We start from the raw sequence: 20774 nt of genomic DNA, 5'->3' as shown, positions 1-20774 counted from the left end.
TTTGTATGTTACTTTTATACGTGTGTAGTGATGTCAACATGTCTCGCATCATTATCATTTATACCAAACGTGTGAAATTACCTCAACCAGCCAAAGTTAAACAAACCCATTGCTGCATTACATATGCTTTGAGAGTCTGCAACTGACTTGTGCTAGTGAAACCAAGTGAAGGCTTACTGTTAAAGAACTCTAGAAATTTGCTTTAGTTTTAGCTTCTTTAAAATGTACACATACCTGCAAACTAGAACTATGCTGATTAATTTGAGCCTGTTTGTCTACAGCATGACCAAAAAAAGGTTTACAGCAATGTAAAACTATCTCCAAAAATTTTAATGCTATCACAAGAATTAGTATTTCTCTGAATTTTATAAGGAAGCAGTGAGAAAGAAATTGCTGTTCCATATGCCCTGAAGTCCTGATTTTACTAACCATTTAGAAACTCTGGAGATTTGCTGTGTACACATCTTAAATATTATTTGACTAGCAATTTTGTGTGCTCATGTTCTAAGTTCTAATTCCAGGAAATACTGTACTAGCACATAGAGGCAGACAAATTCAACCTGGTGAATCAGACTATCTACATGTTTCTCTTTTCTTTCTAGGTGTTTTGAAGACATCAGGTCAAGAGATGGAAGCAATATCTTGAAGAATAGGAATGACAAGACAACGGATATGTCATAATGAGGAAAGTTATGACGTGTCGTTTGGTAAGTCAACAATAATAAAATAGAGGGAAAGGACCAAGAGACTTGGTACTAACTGATAGTAAGCAATCACCACACTTCACCAGGCAAAGCAGATGAGCCAGAATTTATTTGTAGCAGGATCTCCACTAACAATGAAGATGAGCGGGTAGCTGCACATATCTCTCCTTTTTCAAATGGAGTGGGAGGACATCATACTTTTCTAGAAGATAGGTGTTTGTCCTCCTGAATATTGTACTGTTTCCCTTCCCTCAAATATGTTTGAAAATGAGCATTCATTGTCATGCCTCTACAGCATTGGGCAACAGGAAAAAAAACACCAAAAAACTAGGAGTATGACCAGACTGGAGAGAAGGCTACACTCCCTACCTCTCATCCATCAGTGCCTTTCCACTTCATTTTAATAATGTGTGTAACCAACATCTATACTGTACATCAGCACACAGAGGATTTGCATTGAGGATTTGCATGTCAACTGCATTGACACAAACCTGGGAACATTGTGTTAGCAATTATATTTTCGATCCAAATTAATTCTTTTTTCCATTTTAAATTGTACTGCATCTTTGTTTTCTTGTTTAGAGTCATTAGTGGTGGGAAACTTACACTACCCTTGCTGCAGGGATCCTTCTGCTTGAGTTAGTAGCAAATAGCTCAGAGATTTGCCAGTGCAGGATTAGGCTGCTCTTCAGATGGTATAAATTATCACAGCTGAATTGGAGTAAATACCACAGGGGCTGTTTACTCAGGAATCAATTTTTAACGACTGTCAGACACCCTCTGGCAAATACAGCACAGCTGTTCAAACATGAAAAGGCCAGGGCAAGCGTTGCTTCTCTGTGCACCCAGGCACAGTCTGGCATCATCACACAACTTGTTCTCATCAAGGGGCTGTAAGCAGGTGCTACCTAAAGTTTGGGCACAAGTACAGCTACATTAAGGACATGGCATGGTGAGCTTCTGTGAGAGCCCTCCCTAGAAGAAGAATCAAGCAGTAGTGTATAGCTCTCCTCTTTCAGCTTGGACTGCAATTGAATTCTCATTGCAGGATGTGATGTTTGTTGGTAAGGTGGTTATCTGATTTTGAAGGCAACTTGTTCCTTTGCTGTCCATGTGACAGCATTGATTTTGGAATAGGTTGTCTATTAAATGTGTCCACATTCTGCATTTGAGCTTAATAAGCTACAGCACGGCCTACCTATTGCTTCTTAGGGCAAGGCCTAAAACAGAGACAACGACTTTTGTTGTAACTGGCCTTAGATCTCTTGGTCTATATAGCATTACATCCCCAGATATAAATCCCAGCCTCTGGGCCATAGTTCAAACAAAATAAACTTGATAGGTGCAGGGGGGGTTCTGTGGCCGTGTCAATTACTTTTCTGGTTTACACTTTTGCACCTTTCACATTCTCAAAGAACTTGCTGTAGCTTTTGGGTTGATGTGAATTATGCCCTGAGGCCAGAGCAGCACACATTTGGCCTGTATCAGCCAGTCCCCCATCAGAAAGTCTGCGAGGAGCATTTTGCACCCACACAAATTCAAAGGCACATCACATGCATTTCATCTCTGATTGCATACTTTGGCTGAGCACCACCTGGCCGACTCCAAAAACAAACACATACTGTGTCTTACGCTCAACTAAACATGTTCTGTATTGGTTCTTAATAAACAGATTTATCTTGCCTTGACTGTACTGACATGTATCTTAAACAGAACATAAAATGAATTTAATTATACTTCTTTTTCCAGAAGCCCTCATTTTTGCAAGATAATCTTCACCAAGGTTTTATAAACACTTCTGTTTAAACCTGTAAATTGCCTGTCAAACACATGTTTAGCATGGGGATGGTTTCATCAAAACAGAAGAAAAAAATCAGTTTTAGCATGAGTGACTTGCCATAAGCCAGGGAAATCAAATAATCTACAAGTAAGAGTACTTGCTCAAGATAGCCTTCAGCTGATTTATCCAACAGGCCCCTGCTTCTGTTGCTTTTGAAAGATCTTCTGAGACCAGTAGCAGAGAATCCTTACATTGCTTTCACGCTTTATAAGATGAACACTAGGTGTCATCCATTGTAGACTGTTGTGGTCAGTCTCTAGTTGTGAATGTTAAATTATGAATGTCTTTAAAAAACATGGCTGGAATTGTCATGTCTTAAGGAATTTTCCTTTGCTTTGGGCAATTTTTTTCCTTTGCCTTTTCCTTTGCCTTTGGGCAATTTTTTCCTTTGGGTCACCATATGTATGGATGGCCATTTTCAATTATATAAAAAATACCAGAGACTTAGATCACATAGAAACCATTTATGGGTTTTATGTTGAAGGTGAGACCACTGTCAAAGGTTTGGATTGCTAACATAACATTGGATTGCTAACTCTATTGTTGGCTGAGGATAAAAACAGGCTACTTTAAAATACTTCAGACTGATTATTAGATAACTTTAAGTGGAATGTCAGTGGGTGGATGAGCAAACAGCAACAAGGATGTAACAGCATGTAATTATTTGATTTGATGTTCATGTTTTGTTCCAAAAGTGCTGAATCAAAAAAAAAATGGCAAAGATGTTACTGGTGTTTTCTTTGCTCCTCCACTTCTTCTCACGCAGACCAGACTACTCAACATGTTAGGAGGTGGGTGGTTATTTGCAGATATTCCATGTTAGACCTAAGGAAACCATACTAGCTGAAAGATGATGAGGCTTTACATTCCTAAGTTTCAATCATGGAAAGAAAGCTTGTGCTAAGATCAGTCAACTGGCTAGGCATGCTTAGTTTTCTTTGGTAGTAGTAGGCTTGTTTTCCCCAATAAGGTCAAATGTTAAGACCTGTTTGGTTTTGTGGCTGTGCTCTGTAGTTTATTGGAAATCCGTTACCGTGCATGAGGCATTTATGCTGGCAATAGGCCAGCTGAAAGCTGTTTGTAAATTCAAATACCTCTAGCATGCCCTCTTTTTGTTAAGTTAGGTGGTTAAAACATCCTTCTTGTGCTTTAGAAGTTCCACCTAAACCAGCTGCAGGGCATTTGACTGCAAGATTCTTTTGTGTTGGTCCCCAAATACCTTACAACTGGATTTCTTCTTCTAAGAAACAAAATGTTATATAGCAGAGGTGCCAGTTGCATCCCATAGATAGCAGCTCTCTAATAAAAGGAAGCATGTGCAAGGCAGGGACCAGCAGGCAAGGGAGCAGCATTGCCATGTACATCCACCAACTCCCAGGAGCACAGGGCCACCGTGCACCAGCTGTGATTTTCCCCTTGGCAGGAAGTGCCAGGCATCATGCAAGTGCAGTGGCAGCCTTTTTCAAAACACTGCTAAAAGCCTTCTGAAAATCTGGCCCCAACATCTGGAAGTATGCAGCCACCAACTTCTTGTGGGAGGCTGAAGCACGTTAGTGCTGTGTAAGCTCTCCTTGTCAGCCAGGGTCTGTGTAGTAAGGGAGGTGGTGCCTGCAGTAAGTGGACACCCACTGAGCTACACCTCTTTTCCATGACCTAGCTTACCCAGCTGCAGGCACTTGCTGGCAGAAAGGTAGCTGTGATACAAGAAAGGAGAGCGTATCCAGGCTGCAAGACAGCAAGCTGCGGGGGAGTGCTGCACCGGGACCAGGCACAGGAAGGCAGCATCCTGTGTTTCAGCCCCGTTGTGTGGCGTTAGGTGTGTCTCTCATTTGCAAAAACAATCCAGGAGCCAGAGCAGAAGCAAATGTTGAAAGAGTGGCTCTTTGCAAAACAGAAATTAATGTTTTAATCTGGACACCGGACAGTTTTGCTCCTCCAATAGATCAAGTGGGAGGTTCAGAAGCCATTTTTGAGGCTTGGAGGTTTCAATTGTGTTTCTTTGTTTATTCCCTTACCTATAATCATCTATGACTCTCTCTTACAGTGTTTCAGAGCAAGAGCTCACACACCTAATGCTGATTAATTCTGCTGGACTAGGTAAGTGGCTCCCCTGTGGATATCCTGTTCTCCTGTGAATCATCGTTCCTCCTGGATATGTCCTCCACCTCAGATCAAAGACCCAGGATGTATTAGGTATGAAGACATGAGACAGCGCAAACAGATTAGCAAAGATACACACAAAGAAATGCATCCCAGCTTCTCTCTCGTGTGCCCCTGAAAACTGGCATGGTCAACGCAATACTAAGCCCTTGTTATACAAGAAACAGTAGAAAGGAAAAAAAAGAGACACTTCTGAAGTTTAGTTTACTCAGAGTTTTCTACAAATTACCTTTTCTAAGTATTCACAGTTTTGTACTTAGTTCTTCCTCACACTTGGAAACTCTTTAGGCTAGATCCCCATCTGATGGAGAATGACATCTGCAAGCTTCAGCAGAGCAGCACTACCAGCATCAGCAGAGGACTTGGTACTACTACCCATTTAAGTATTGAGCCTTGCCAACAAACTCACAAATTAAAGGAACATGAAAGCATGTGGTCTGTTTGTTTCAAGTTTATGCAGTCTGTTGTGTTCTTGATGGTTTTATTCTTTTTTTTTTTAAGCTATGCAAACAACTGAAAAAAATCTATACCAGTGAAATGCCAAAACTTAAGGTTGTGAGGTCAAACTAGATTATTTTAATAGTCTCTTCTACCTTCATAATCTTTGAACACAATTTTGAGCTGATAAGTCAGTTAAAGTCTCTATTTCAGCAGTGTGTTTTACCTAGAAGATTGCACAAATAATTATTCTTTTAAAATTTTGAACCTCATTTTTTTAATTGAATTTTGACCTCCCCTTTTAATGGGTGCCTTTTAATCCTTATCTTTAAGACTAAGAGTCGTGCTTGATTTAAGATGGCAGACAATGTGTTTGGATAGTGAGAGAGGCTGGTTTTGTGGGAACATTTGGACTATGTACTGCGTTTTTCTAAGAAGTTGTTCCTCCTGTTAGTGGAGATAGCTGTAATGAAGGACCAAAGGGCTGTCATTTTTCTGTCATTAAGTTCATATAAAAGGGTGATAAAATGTGCTGCTCTTACATCTTCAAGTGGATTGTGTCAGTCTTTTACTCCGATAATCAATTGTAATTAGCAGTGCACTGAAAATGACTGAAAACATTATTTTCCACCACTGGAGAGAAAAAGTGGGGTTATTCAATCTAGAAGGTGGTTTGTAGGCGCCAATTAGGCGTGCCAGAGCATATGCTTGAACCTTCACTGTGGACATAGTATATCACACCCAAATTCCTCCCTGTCATTTCATCCAGGACAGTGGTGAACAAGATAAGGGCTGCTAGGTTTTTAATGGGTGCTATCCAGTTCCTTAAAGCAGTTCCAGCTCCAACTTCACCCTATTAGGATGCACACTTACTGAGTTAATTTTGTGTTTAATGTTTGTGACAACTGACAGCCTCACACTGGAGGAATGACAAGACAGTAAAGCTGTCTGCATGATGATGGTGACAAACGTGGAAAAATCAAGCTAAAGCCAACTTTGCCCATGTCCCTGTTGAATATCTTGTGACTTTCTGGTACCAACAAAAAAGGGAGCCATCTGGGATGGGCTTGGACTTTAATGATTTGGAAGATGAGGGAGAATACTTTTAAAATAACTCATTTTCTGGCCAAAACAAGATAAAACCTGGTCTCAGCAGTGGTCAGGAGCAGTCTTCTTCTGCCTGTGGGATGGTCGGGATTCCACACATGGATTTTTAAGGATGTAGCACGGACAATATCTGAGAACAGAATGTTTCTCTTTCTGACACAATGGGGGGTTGCTGTTAATGACATGGGAACGTGATTTTTTTTTTTTTTAACCTGGCATTGCTCCTTCAAGCAAATTAATGACTGATACATTTGCATTTGTACGTGTCATTAACCCAGATGTCTACTGCAGGACCTAAAGCTTGTGTCTGCTGGCAAGACTAAATCCTACTAATGCACTTTTCCTAACACACTGTGGGAATTTGGAGTCTCTCCATTTGAAGCTGACTTTGTATTTTGACTAATTGCTTCTGGTAACAGTTAATAGCATTCTGTGAAGGTACTTCATCTGCTGACAGCAGATTGATGTAAGGACACAGGTCACATTTCAAAGGGAACATCAGGAAACCCATTACCAACTTCATTAATCTGTTAATAATAAAATTAAAGTACAAATAAAATGTGACAAATTGGGTTCTGTTGTGAAAGTCACTTTAACAGGAGGCTCTGAATAAAGGTCAAAACAAACTCTGATTTCTACTGTGTTTTAATAGTAGAATCAGAGGAGAGCATTGTAGAAACACTGTAATTAATCTGGCGATACTGCAGTTGTCCCCAAATGATACAGAAAGATTTTGAAGAGTGATTTTTTTTTTCTCCTTGAGAACATTTACAAAACCTGGAACATAAATCTTTGTCACACAACATTTAAGTGCTAATCCAATTACACAGGAAGCTTTCAACAACATAGGTACGGGAGATAGGCAGACTTTCCCTGCCTATGCATTTCCAGCTGTTAATTCAGTTGAATCTCAAGTTTATCCAGCACGGGCAAAAAAAGAGAAGACTCCGTGTGCAAATCTCCTGGCAGCAGTCACAGAAGTGAGCCTGACAGCAGAAAAAAGCTTCATCAAAGAGTCAAGAGACCAGATCAGACATTCCTTTTCTTGCAAGAATAGCATTGGCTTGCCAGCGGCCCTTGTGACAAATGAAAACAGTGTAAAACTGTGCACAATCAGCTCACTGTCTGTCACTCTTTTAAGGATAACTCCCAAGCCTGTCAGGGCCCTGCACATCTCTAACATCAGCCTTCCTAGCCACTTCCTAGTTTAGCACAACATCTTAGCCTAGCCTTGGCACCTGAGTAATCCTGCTAGGATCTTCAGCTCATACGGCAAAACAAAACTGCTAAGAACAAAAACAAGGTGTTAATGGGTTCTGTAGGAAAACCTCCAATTCATCTACACTCCTGCTCGCTACAGCTGAGCAATTGCCCCACAAGCAATCAGTTGCAGAGCATAATTTGGGGATGCAGCTGCAAGGAGTGGAGGGCTTCCTGCAGCCTGGCAGAGCACAGTCTGCTGGAGCACCTGAACTGAAGGCATGCTTATTAGGGAGCCCAGCTAGGCAAACAAATACATAAACGTGTTAATGTGAGGTATTTGAAGGGAATGGCTCATTAAGTCAGGCAGGGTGGCTGTATGGAAAACTGATAGCTCTATTTTAAAAATCAGCAGGCTGCCCTTTTGATTTATGCAAGTCAGAATGAGCCTGTATAGTCTTCCTCTCCTCTGGTTATTTGAGGATAATTTTGGACCTCATGGAGAGCAGATTTCCAGCGTGAGAAGCACCATGTGGAGTTAGTCATGTCAGCAAAGAGGCTAGGGGAGGAGGGAGGACATGCTTGTCTCCTGGTCTCAGAGAGAAGTTTGCAGCTAAACATGGGATGTGTGAACAGAGTGGAGAAGAATTACCTGGTGTTGATGAGCTGGGGGCCTGGGAAAGGCAAGAAGCCCAGAGCAAATGCCCATCAGTGCAAAAACACCGATAGCTGGAAATCAGAGCTAAACTGGGCTTAGAGGCCAGGAAATGAGTGGGTTGTGTGATGGGCAGTTAAGCACCAAAGCAGAGTACAGGATGGAGCCAAAAAGCAGCCTGCTCTGGACAGAGTTACCTTCCATTAGCACAGAGCTGTCGGAGGAAGGGGCAGGACAGGCTCACACAAACATGCAGATTTTTCACTACAACATATAGTAAGAATCCTCGTGCTCAGGAGCACCAACCTGACTCTAGCTGCTTGCATTATGCTCAGTTTCACGTATAATATTTATTGGCCATCAGCGTCAAGTTAGCTCTCTAATCCATATTCTGGAGATTGGAGCACTGGAAGTGCTGCTATCCATTCCGCTTAGTTTGGATTCATGAAGAGCCAAAGTTGTCTGTGCCTAGAGGAAGATTTTGGGCAAAGTGACAAAAGGCAGATTTCATCTGCAGCTGCTTTGGGAGCTGGCAGTTGCCTGATTTGAATTTTGTTAGTTGAGGACTCTGCTGCCTTCCACCTGTGCAGTCAGAGCTCACAGAGCACTGCTGCTACTAACAGAGAGGTTATTCCCTACCTCCTCCTGTTCCCATTGCCTCTTGCTGTTCCTTTTCCTACTCTTCTGGAAGGGGTCTCTCTCATACAGAGTTTAATTCTTTTAAATCAGGGGACTTTTTACCAAATTTTAACCAAAAATCTCTCTTAGAAAGTTATCTCTGACCATGCAAAGACCCCCAGGAACGTATCCTAGGCATCTTAGAGCAAAGCTTTTTTGCTATAGCGTTTGTGAGAGTTAGTTCATCAGATACAGAGCCAAGCTGTTTTCTGGGGCACATGCTGCAGGGCCCTTCCCACTGAGGAGGTGGGGTGGCAGGGCCACCAGGACCAAAGCGGCCCCAATGCCAGCAGCACAGCATGACAAGAAACCTGGGGTCTGACGCAGATCAGCCCCTGTCTCACAGGGCATCCTCTCTATGTAATTCAATTGCCCTGTACTTCCCTTTCTTACATGTCATAGTGGACTAGCTCCTTCATTTCAGGTTTTGATACCAATGGAAGATTTCTACCTCTGTTGGTAATGGTTGGTAAGTGAACTCACAGCTGCTCAGGATATTTCCAATGATTATAAGAACTGAGAAGACCATCTGCAAGGTTGTTTGCTACCTACTGGGTTGCTGGGTCGTCGTCACAGTCTTCCCCTGCTAGATCAGCTGTATCTCAAGGAGGTGAGCTTCATACTGCTGTTGCCTAGGCAGGTGATCCTGCAGCTGCCTGTCATAAAGGTGATGGTGCCTCTGGCTTTTCTTCTGTTCCTTTCTGTACAGTACATTCCTCTCATAATTGCTTTCTCTTTCTTCTCCTGGTTGTTGGGGTGCCTCTACTCTCTTGAACAGATCTGCCAAAACTTCTATAACACACAGGATGAGCTGTAACCAACCCAAAAGAAAAATGTCACCTATTTCTTTAATGGATTCATTGCCACCTTCTTTCTCTTCTGCTTTGGACTGCAAATGTTGACCAAAAGGGATTTTTAATTCAGGTTTCTGTATCCTATCACCCTCTAAAATACATTTCTCTATAAAGTTAAAATATGCCAGTGAAAATCTCTGCTTCTGTGTTCAAATCCTCATTGTTTATGACCAACAGCACTGAACTTCATTTTTTGTTCTTTCTCAGACAGTGAATAGCAGAGCACATGTGCCATTCTGCATGGAGGATTGGGATTAGTACAAACAAAGCAGAAAAAACATTATTTCATTTTGGAAAATTAGGAATCGGAATGTCTATTCAAAACGTTAATTGCTTTTTTTTTTTTAAGCAGCGGCAGTGTCTCAGCACTGTGCTCACAATGCACTTACAATGTCCCTCTGCCTCTCAACAGTTGATCCACTCAAAGCCAAACACCTCCTGCTCTACAGATTTTTCTTTCAACTGTAACAGGGAGCAGCAAGGTGAGCACAGCACCAGGGCCAGGGGGTCAGGGCCTGGCCAATGGACAAGGGACACAGTCTCGCAGCCACAAGCAGGAAGAGCAGGGCCGTAACTAGGGGCAGCCCAGAGTCCAGATCTCCAGGCAAGCCCACAGTGGCCAGGCAGGTCCAAGCTCAAGCCAAGTCATTAGCCCATGGGTCAGGGTCTGGATCACTGTGGTCAGTGGCCAGGCAGGAGCACAGCTATGACCAGTGCAGATGGGGCTATGCACCAGAGCCTCAGCTGAAGATCACTGATCAAGATAGGCACCTACATATGTACCTGGTGTGTGCCAGGCTCATCTATCAAAACCATCACATATAGCCTAAATGGCTGCTGTCTCCTTCAAAAGGCTCTTTTCAGCTCCCTGGGGTTTCTCACAGTAAACCCAAATAGTAGGAAACTGAAAAGAAAGAAGATCTTAGCAACAAAATAGTAACCTGGCTAAGGAAGAGTAGAGGGAAGTAAAGGACATCTGTTGATAGTTTGGAAAACCAAGCTCTTATCAGAAGTCTTTAGAAAAGTCTAAATGAGGGTGGTTTTTTTGTGGTTTTGTTTGTTTGTGTTTTTGTTTTGTTTTGTTTTGTTTTTTTTTCCCAGGAGGTGCTTAAGAGGATACTTGCTCACTCTGCAAATAAATTAGATGAACGTTTCTACGGGGAAAGGGCCCTTTCATCTGGCAAAGAGCAAAGAAGCAAAATGAAGAAGTTGGAAGCTTGTTGGAGATGTGTGTTGCTACAAAGATAGAAGGCAAATGAAGGTATGCAGCTGATATGAGAACAGTTTAATATGGGATGTTCCCCATTCCTCTTAGTCTTATGTCAGTATCTGGATATCTTCATGGCTCAATTAGAACTTCTGAGCTTGGTGCAGAATTTGTTGAGGGAGATGCTTTGGTCTGTACTAAACAAAAGACAGAGGAGACAGTCACAGTTGTCCCCATGGCTATAAAATTGATGACCTTATGGGAATCAAGCTTACTTTAAAGATCATGGTCTCTGCCAGTCCTGGGGAGAAGGACAGGTACCACCTGAGGTGGATATGTTGGACACCAACCTGCTAATGCTCTTGTTGTCACCAATATTCCTAGCTGAGTATTTTCAACACGGTTTCAAGGAGCTAGTTTCTATCCCAAGCCTGAAGCCTGCAATGATTTATGTCCTTGACACACGACAAGGGATGCCACCAAGAGATTGGGGGGATGATCACCAAGTCAACTACAGGCCATACAATCAGGTGTATGTCAAGTCAAAGGGACAACTCACTGCTGTTAAGACCAAAACTCAGCAATGTGCATGAGACTTTGATGCTTCAGGGTCCAGAAGGATCAGAAAATTTACAGGAAAGAAAATACTATTGAGCCCTGTTTTGCAGTCACAGGCACTGTGGTCTCTTAACAAGAGTTAAAAACCTAGATTATTCCTTGATACTGGAGGCGTAAGGGAAGATCTGTTGCAAATATACTATAACTGCTGGAGGGATTCCTCTTTGCTCGTGGTGGGTTGCATCTCCCAGGCTTTGCAGGAGCCCTAGCCAAGCTCAACCAGGCAGCAACACAAGGCTGGGGCATGGGAACAGGCCTGCAAGGACAGGACCACCAGTGGGAGGCAGAGGCCTGAAATGCCGGCCTTGTTGTGCCTGGGTCATCAGAGCCAGGAGTGGGGCCTGGGGGTAGGAGGGAAGGTGGGACTGTGTGGGACAAGATCTCAGGGGCTGGCTGGCCTGGGTATTTCAGAGGGAAGGAAATGAAGTCCTTGCATATTTAGGGAAGTGGGACTTTATGACCCCTCTCTCTGTAAACAAGGTCACACTGGAGCTATATGTATGTTTATGTGTATGGGTTTCTGCTTCAGCTGTCTCCCTCTAAGGAGAAAGAAGGCCAGACAGGCCCTCAGGTTACTAAGTGCTTTGACAGCCCAGCCTCTGCAAGAAATATAAAGCTGCGGGTCCAAAAATTAAGTCTTCGTCAGGACCATGAGACCATCCCTAATAGGATTTACCCCCCTCCCCATCTTCTTACACTTGCCAGTCTTAAATTTGCTTAAGCTATAAGAGTCTGCTCCTGGTATTTTCTCATGTCTTTCCTAAGTAAGCCTATGTTTATGACATTAAATACATTCACTGTATATTAGTATCAAGCAATTGCTTTTAAAAGATAATCTTCCCTTGTTATTATTACCCTTTTATTTCCTCTGCTATTTTTCTTGGTGAGTTATGTGGGTAAGAAATTACTGCTATTTTGTCTGGAGGTTTCCCTGAGGAACCTTGTCAAAATGAACAGTCCTTTTACTAAGCTTTCCCATACAGAAAGAGCAAAAATAAAACAAAATAATTAAATAGCTTCTGAAAGAATTCAGTGTCTAAAACCTTGGGGAAAAATACTGGCTCCATCTATGCTGTTTTGAAAGCCTTTTTAGTAGCTCAGCGTTTGTGTTCTGCATAGGGTCTTCCAGTGTCATCATCACCACCATCAGATCTGAGTACTTTCCAGGTGTGCAGTTAAGTGACGGGACTAACAAGTGTTGTGTGTTCTCGCATCCTCTTCCCAATGGGTAAGACTGGTGTGGCTGGGAGCCTTGTTTTGGAAGTATATTGCTGTTGTTTGAGGCATTTTTTTGTTGTTGTTTTTAGTATACTTGTTATCATCTGTTTCCATCAAAGAAGTTTAGTAGCATTCGGGGAACAAGCATGACTCCTAGCTGCCCATTCTCCTGAGTGCTTTGTTCTTCAATATGAGATTGGGGAAAAAAAAAACTAAATGAACATTTGGGAAGTTTTTCTCAGGTTAGAAATAAGAGGCTGAATTTCACACTAGTGATGCACATAATCTGTGCCTGCAAACCAGCGTGATGAATAATGTCTTGGCTCTCTCTGGCATGCAAAAATATCCTGCATCCATACAAAGTTATCGTTACCACAGCCCAAAGCACAGTTGTAGCGCATGCTCTCTCTCTCTCTCTCTCGCTCTCTCTTTTTCCTTTTTTTACAAAGTGCATGAGGGTTCCTCTGCTTTGGAATTTGCCCTTCTCATTGGATCAAACAATCTGAAGCTGTTTAGTTTTCTGGCTCCTCTGTTCCCCCATACTTCTTCAAGAGCAAGAATTAATGTGCCCAGTCCTGCAAGACATCGATCTTGCTGGCACTAGTTCAGCAAACCACTTACACAAGTGTTTAAATTTTAACCAGGCATAGGAACTGAGCCACGGAGGTTAATAGGGCTGTAGTGGGGACCGTGGTGGGATCAACTTCCCTGACCTGCAGCCTGACCCGATGACATCCCCCTGATTCCTGTGCTGCCACAACTTGGGGGTGACCTCAGCATGTTTATTTATCCTGGAGTCAAACGGTATGTGGGGACTTTGACTCTGCCTTAGCCTGCCTGGCCCAAAAGTTCACATCTCCACAGAGAAATCACTGGGAAAAGTAGATGGATTGGATCAACTCCATGATATCGTCCAATGGCAGCTGGCTATGAATCCTTTGAGGGACCTATGTCACGGACACCCTCCTGTGACAGCAGCACCCTCTTCCTTGCTGACCCACTGAGGGCTTTTTGCCTCCTGAAGGGGTTGTGTGATGCAGAGAGGAGAGGCTGGCACCGTGGTTTGAGTATTCAGGTTTCTGAACACCTGGACATGCACAATTTCCTCCAGTCCCATATTGTAGCGGTGAAAGGAGAGGCCACCACCCTGCCAATGCCTGCAATGGACAAGGGCTCTCACAGGTTCTTTGTTCTGTATAGAAGCAACAACAAAATTTGTCTTAGGCATGATCACTCACAAGCCTTCTGAGGCAGCCAAAATTGACCCATCCATTTTTGAGAGAGAGGGTGGGGGGAAACAATTTCCAGTGTTCCCAATTACTCTGTTCAATAGAAAAAATACTTCCGTGTAATGACCTCAGAAGGGAGTGAGCAGCTCCTTTTGTGTATTAAATTAAAATCTCTGGGGGAACATTAGGCCCTGTAATTTGTATTTCTCAGATGCAATTTAAGTCTTTCACCAAAAAAAAACAAAAACAAAACATAATAACTGAACTCTGTGATACCCAGAAGATTCATTTTCATGTGAATGATGAAAATAGCCAGCAACATGTTAACAAATACCACAGGGAGAACAATGTAATGATAAAAATAATCTGACGTGGGCATGAATTCGAAAATGCAAACACAGTGCTTTATGGATCACCAAAAAGGAAAAGGCTGTCTTAAACATTTTCTTTATATTAAGATAGAGGTGGGGAAAAACTCCCTAGCCTGCTCATTAAGGATGAAGTACATGAGTAGTTTCCAAAGAACAGAGGCTCAACATGATGCATCTCCATATCTTATTTAGAAAAAAATCCCATGTACTAGGAAGACTACTTGCATAAGTTGTCATCACTTATGCTGTATTATATTGACTGAGGAAAAGAGAGGTCTGCCCAAGCAACAACTTTCACGTACTGGCAGCTGTGGAGAAGGACGTAGATTCCTGCACTGACAACTGGTGCTGGATCAGATCTCATGCTTTGATGAGCATGTGTCATTCCCAAAGTTACGAAGCTTTTCCAAGAATTGCCTGTGAGTGTAGGAGAGCAGCAAACTCCAAGGTGCTTCCTCTACTTCTCCCTGGGAGAGCACTGGGTTGTACGACAGCATCAGCAGAAATGGACCTTGGACAGAGGGTGTTTCTGGTGGGAAGAGCAGCATTCCTCCCGCTCCAGCTGGCCAGCTGGAAACCTTATCTAACCTCTTTGTTTATTAACACACAGTCATGCATGCTTCTGCAATGGTTCATCTCCTAGGAAGAAGTAGAGCCTTTGGTAGGATGCTCAGTGGGTGATTATGGGCAGCCATGATCTGAGTACAAGCCACAAGCTGCTTGCCCAGTTCAAGAAGCGGCTGGAAGTAAAGAGGGAGAGAGAGGAAGATGAGAAAACACAGGAAAATACATCAAATTATTTACAAGCACCAATCAAAATAATAGATACAGTCTTTGTACTGTATTGTAATTCAAGTGACCATAAGCACCTGGCAGTCTCAGAGAAGGATAGAGGGCCAGTATATTAGTGACTTTGCCTATAATAATTTCTATGATGATTTTAAACACAAACACTGCTTTATCATGATTCATCATCTGCGCTTGAAACATTTACTACTGGGACTCTCAGTTTTTGTACTTCCTATGTACTTACTGCGATTAAATTAAATGAAAAGATGCCTATCGATCCCATGAAAAACATATTTTGTTGCATACAAATGATGTTTTTGTCTATTTTTTTATTTAATCACCTATAAATAAGCAAACTAGGACCTAGTCCCATAGTACACTTGCAGTCCATGTAGTACTCATTTTCAGCACGCAGTCAAAAAGTACTGAGCAGAATAAGTTTCCTAAGCCCTGTTAGTAAGAAACACTGCTGAGGGATTGAGGCAGAGTGCAGTCATAGTGGTCTATGAAAAGCAGAACAGAAGATCAGGCCTCTGTTACGTATTTTTTCCTGATGGAGAATCAGGAGGACAGAGGTTACAAGGAGATAATGCTGGTGAATGATGCAGCTGTACTAGAAAAAATTCATGGAGAAAAACATGGGCTACGGCCTGCAGATACAGATTTTTCTGTTGAGATAAGTTAAAGCAGAAAACAACAACAAATACTGAGAAGACCTAGCTAAAAAACATGGCTTAAGTTATGTGGTTAATCCTTTAAAGAGAGACCATGAATCACCATCATCTGTTCCTAAAGTCCTCGTGTCACAAAGTGAGTGAAATTATTTTCCTCACCAATATCTGCCAAACCACTTTTTTTTTTTTTTTTTTTCCCCAGAAAGCAGTCTGGAAAACCCCAGAGGAGATGTTACAGACGTACCCATAGGCAGGGGAGAAGCCAGCTCCCGTTTGCTCAGGACAGACCAGCTGAAGCCACCAGAGAAAGAAGGGGCAGATTGTTGTCACGCTGGTAATTAATTCTTATTTTCATTGCAAGGGATACTTGCCATTTCCTTCTGTTTTCTTCCTTCTGTTTTCTAACCGTGGATACCTTAATGCTGAGTTTCTACAAGGCATGAATGCAGGGCTGGTAAGCAGACTGTTCCTGCTGCAATTCTCTCTGCAAGCTTGAGAGAGCCAGGGGGAGAGCACCAAGCCCCAAAACCAAGGAGGAGATGAACCAGCAGAGAAAAAGGCCAGTGTGTTATATAGGAATTTCTTTGTGAGCAAGAATATTAAAAGAATGAAAATCAATTCACAATGAATTCAGGAGGCTCTCTGTACATATTTTAACTGCTTGGTATTATCCCATTGAAGAGGCACTCCAGCCTCACTAATGTACGTTGTTACACAAGCAAAGCACTCCAGCATTGATTTTTCTTTTACAAAGGATTATGAATCAACGTGATTTAAGCAGCTGAGAATAATGACCAGCCCTGTAAGTTGAGCCAAGCACAGGAACTTTCTGGACTGAAGCAGTTTGTATCAGCTCTTTTAATTACATTTGAAGACATATACTGTCCATTAATATTTGACCTCTAATTATGTTTTTAAGAGGTGGCTCTATTGAAAACCAGTTATATCATGAAGATGTATGCAGAAGCTTAAACCAAAACAATTTTTTTCTTCTTATGCAGCCTTTTTAGGACCAATGGTCTAAATTAAAAAGCAAGAAACCCTTGCCCTGGCTTGCTTTTGGAGGTACTGAAAGGATGTGATTGCCAAGTGGTGGCTGTGAGGTGTGGCAACCACAGCAGGCTCCACTCTGCCTGCATCCTGGAGTATCCCAGAGCATCCTGAAGCTGGCAGCCCCCTAAAGCCACTGCTTTCTTGTCAGCGGGACTGAGCAAAAGCTGTTTCAAGGCATCCAGCACCTGCCTGTTGTGCAATACTTCTTAGGCAAGAGGCAGGGAGGAAACCTCCCTCTGCAGATCCCCAAGAGCATAAATACAATCCATAGCTATGGTGTAAGCATTTAGGGCTGGAAACATGAAAGAAATTGCTTGGCCTTGCACTTCCCACTGCGGCAATCAGTAGTTATTTGCTGTCTGTGATGGGTGCCAAATGCAGTGACCTTCTGGACAGCAGAGCCAGGCAGGGCCCTCCTGGGGGTGGCGGGGGCTGCAGTTCTCTCTCCAGCGCTCCCCTACCTGCCCCAAGCTGAGAAAAAACAGAATTTCTTCTCTGTTTGTCACCCCTTCCCTTGAAGCTCCCTGGTCTCCAAGCTGTCCAGATGTGCTGATATCATCCAGCAGGCCTTGCATAACTTCCCCCTTGATAAAAAAAAAAACAAAAGTGCTGCAGTAGCAGTTCCTATGGAATTCTATTATTTTAAAAAGAACCTCTGAAGCACTCAAAACCACACTAACAGCTGTTCAGAGACCAGTTGTTTCCCCTGAATTCATTGAGTTTCTGTGTGAGCATGGACGTTCAGGATATAAATATGAACACTTCTAAAACCAATGCTCAGAAAACATACATGCCAGAAACAATATTCTGATGAAGCTGAAAACTGAATTTAGCTTTTAGGTCCCTGTTATCTCTTCCCTCTGGGCAGGAGGGAAGGGATCACTGGTTTATTGCTCTGCTACTAATGGCACTAAATAGATTTAGATGTAACATAAGGAAATCTTTTGTGTTAGATTTAGGGCCACATTATGGGCCCTAAAGCCAGAGCTTGCATTAAGGAACCACAGTGCCATATTCTCTCCTGTGCTTCCTGCCTGGCCTCTGTAGGGTTCACTGTGTTACTGCTGGCTTATACCAATGCAGAAAAAAGGGAAAACACTGGCACTATGAGAGGAACAACTGCAGGGCTTTGGCAGGAGTCTATACAGTGCAGAAGGACCTTCCATGACAGAAACTAAGGATCATAATGAAATTATGCAGCAGATTTGAAATGAGCTAAATGATATTTCTTTAACACCAAATACAAGTTAACCATAGAAACTTGCCATGAGATGCTGTGAACACTAAAGGCTCATCTGTATTCAAAGAACTAGATAATTTCTAAAAATAGGAATGTGTGGAGGGCTGCTCCATGACACCCTTCCTGAAACAAGGAATATGGGTGAGAACGGGATGCACAAGGGATTTGAATGGATGCACACAGGGTTGCAGTGTAGACCTGGAACCTGGGAGAGGGTGAGCAAGGTGAGCCAACCTTCTTGGGCAGGAATGGGCCCCAAATTTCATGTCTCTTCTGGCTCTTGGGTTTCCCAACTGCTGGTTGACACAAACCCTTTGGGATGCCCCTGGGCTACCTCCATGGCAGCTCAGCTCTTATTGTTTTGTTTTGTTTTGTTTTGTTTTTGTTTGTTTGTTATTTAACTTCAATGGATAACCTTCAAAGATTTGCCAAACTTTCTCTTTTGGTTTGGTTTGGTTTTAATACAAACTGCTCAGGATGGCAGGATTTACCTTGCTTAATTTAACTGTATTACAAGAGACTGTATTACAATTTTTCATACACAGACATCCTCAAGAATTATTCATTCAGGCTATTTCACCTCCTGCCTGGAAGCAGAAGAAAGCATCTTACCTTAGGACCTCCTGGTGCATATTTTTCCATCTTTTATTTGGTTTTATTTTCCTATTAGACAAATCACTGGACAGCATGACAAGTGTGGAGAGGCTGTTTCCCTCACACTGTACATCTGGATGCAAATCCTTTCCCTGTGTATCACATGTGATGTTTCATTAAGCCCGAACCTTGTTCTTACAGCAGATCTGCAGTATAATTGCCATGGATCTGTACCTTCTTTCTTCACAGGTTTGCAACAGAGTGTGAGAACTGGCTATTGCCTCTGCTCACGTAGAAAGCAACTGTGTGAGAGCTTAATCTGTTCAGAAACCGTGACCCTGGCAGCAATTTATTTCTAGAAAGAAACTGCACAAACTTTCTGGGCTGTGCAGGGAAATATCTGTGCCTTTTCAAGTCTGGCAGGGATGTCCTTGTAGAGGGGTGTGGGATGAGCTATGGAGATAACACCACTCCTCACTCATTTTTTCATACAGCAATTGTGAGAGAGGGACAGAAAGGACTTCTGCAATTTAATTATGCTTAAGCCATCTTGCCTGAGACAAAAACTTAAGTATATCCTTAACTTTAAAGGCGGTGTTAATGCCCAAGAACCTCAGGTAACCATAAGCCTTGTAATAATTTAAGCAAGATGTTGCACAATTTTCAGAGTAGTCCCTGCTTTTCCTCCAGGCATGGGTTTGAAGATGAACTGCAGGAGGAAGTGTATCGATCTGTGTAAAGACCTAAGCCCAAAAGGATAAGTATGGACTAATTGTTCCTCGCCTGCAGCAGTGTAAAATGGTTTTAAAGAGCCCCCTTGTTTCAGGCACTGATGAGAGAGGAAGCCCGGCAGACAGCAGAATCTGGCTGGAGACAGGCTGTGTTACTTGTCTTTGGGAGGGAACACTGGCTAAAGCCGACTGACCCTCCCTATGGACATGCAATTACATGGGTTGCTTCCTTCAGGGCCTCAAAATGGCGAGAGCTGAAACAGGGCCTGTTACAAGCATGCTCGCACAGCATTTAGTGGCCATTCTTGTGGTGGGTTCTTTAGGAGGTTCTGCTTCTCCCTCACACCCTGTGTCCTTCAGGTATTTTATCTTAGTTGTGTGACCATCTCCACAGCCATCTCCTCCCCAGGGCCCTCTCCAGGTCTGTCCTTTTCCTTCTCGTCCCATCCACACCCCCGCTATATCTGACTTCAGTTAACAGCTGTGTGTTTTGTTTGTTTGTTTGTTTTTTAGGTTTATTTTCTTCTCCTTTTAGAATTGTATAATGCTTTGGGTCTGCAGGCTGTGGTGAGGGATGAAGTAGTTAAAACAAGGGCAAAGAAGCCAGAGATGCTCCTCATTATTTATGATAAAAGAGCAAGTTTGGGTTTAGTCCTGAAAATCTTCCAAATCTCAAGCCTAGAACCTGCATCAAGCAGAAACTTGCTTCTTGTCTGCTCTGACTGAAGCTATGTGTAGTGCTAGGTACAGCCCAGTGGGAGGAAGGAGCTAGGCCAGCCAGCAAGTTACCCGTCCCACCAGAAAAGCTGCTGGAGAAAAAACAACAAAAGGCAATTTGATGAGACTGGGAGTCAGGGGGAGGAGAAGGAATAGGTTATTTCAGAAGGATTAAAAGGTCAAAGGCCTCAGCACGGAGAAGTCAGCCCCAAACCACCTCAAGCTGTTAGCATGGGATCAGCTGAAAAACACATCCAAGGGCTAATTCTTTAGCCTGCTGAGGAGAGCAGTGTGTGTCAGGGAAGATGTTCGCCCACTGGGCATGTCCTCCTTCAGGGATGAACTGGTGTGATGACCCCACGCTGATGTCCCTCCGGCTGTGACACAGCCTCCCCCTTGGTCCCAGGTCTGCTCCCCCCCCTTGCATGTAAATACACAGAAACAGGTAGGGGCAAGGAGGAAGCCCAAGGGCAAATTCTTCCTTCCCCTGACCAAATACAGGGCACTGTCATTTCCCTCAGAAGGAGGGGATAGCGGGGAAGAAAATAGCACATAATCCACAACAGCATCTGTCTTTCCAAGCAGGAGCCAGGAAGCTGTGTTATTCCATCGTGAGGGGGATGTATATAAACACACCGTGAGTGGTAGGTGGGGAATCTCAGCTGTGTCAGGGCTGATTTTGACTTTGCATGACTAT

The 20774-nt window shown here is 43.0% G+C and overlaps 1 protein-coding gene across 1 annotated transcript in view; it reads left to right on the top strand.

The window, feature by feature from the left end:
* HIVEP1 (HIVEP zinc finger 1) overlaps positions 1-4862 on the top strand; it is a 118999-nt gene extending 114137 nt beyond the window's left edge. Inside the window, exons 10-11 of the mRNA XM_050708695.1 lie at positions 603-707; positions 4589-4862. Of these exons, the coding sequence (XP_050564652.1) occupies positions 603-611 (9 nt within the window). The 3' untranslated portion in view covers positions 612-707; positions 4589-4862. The remainder of the gene's footprint in view (positions 1-602; positions 708-4588) is intronic.
* The last annotated feature ends 15912 nt before the right edge of the window (positions 4863-20774 follow it).

Source organism: Cygnus atratus, chromosome 2 (genome assembly GCF_013377495.2).
Source record: "Cygnus atratus isolate AKBS03 ecotype Queensland, Australia chromosome 2, CAtr_DNAZoo_HiC_assembly, whole genome shotgun sequence".
Taxonomy (NCBI): domain Eukaryota; kingdom Metazoa; phylum Chordata; class Aves; order Anseriformes; family Anatidae; genus Cygnus; species Cygnus atratus.
The sequence above is the reverse complement of the archived record's forward strand: the minus strand, read 5'-3'. Positions and strand labels throughout refer to the sequence as shown.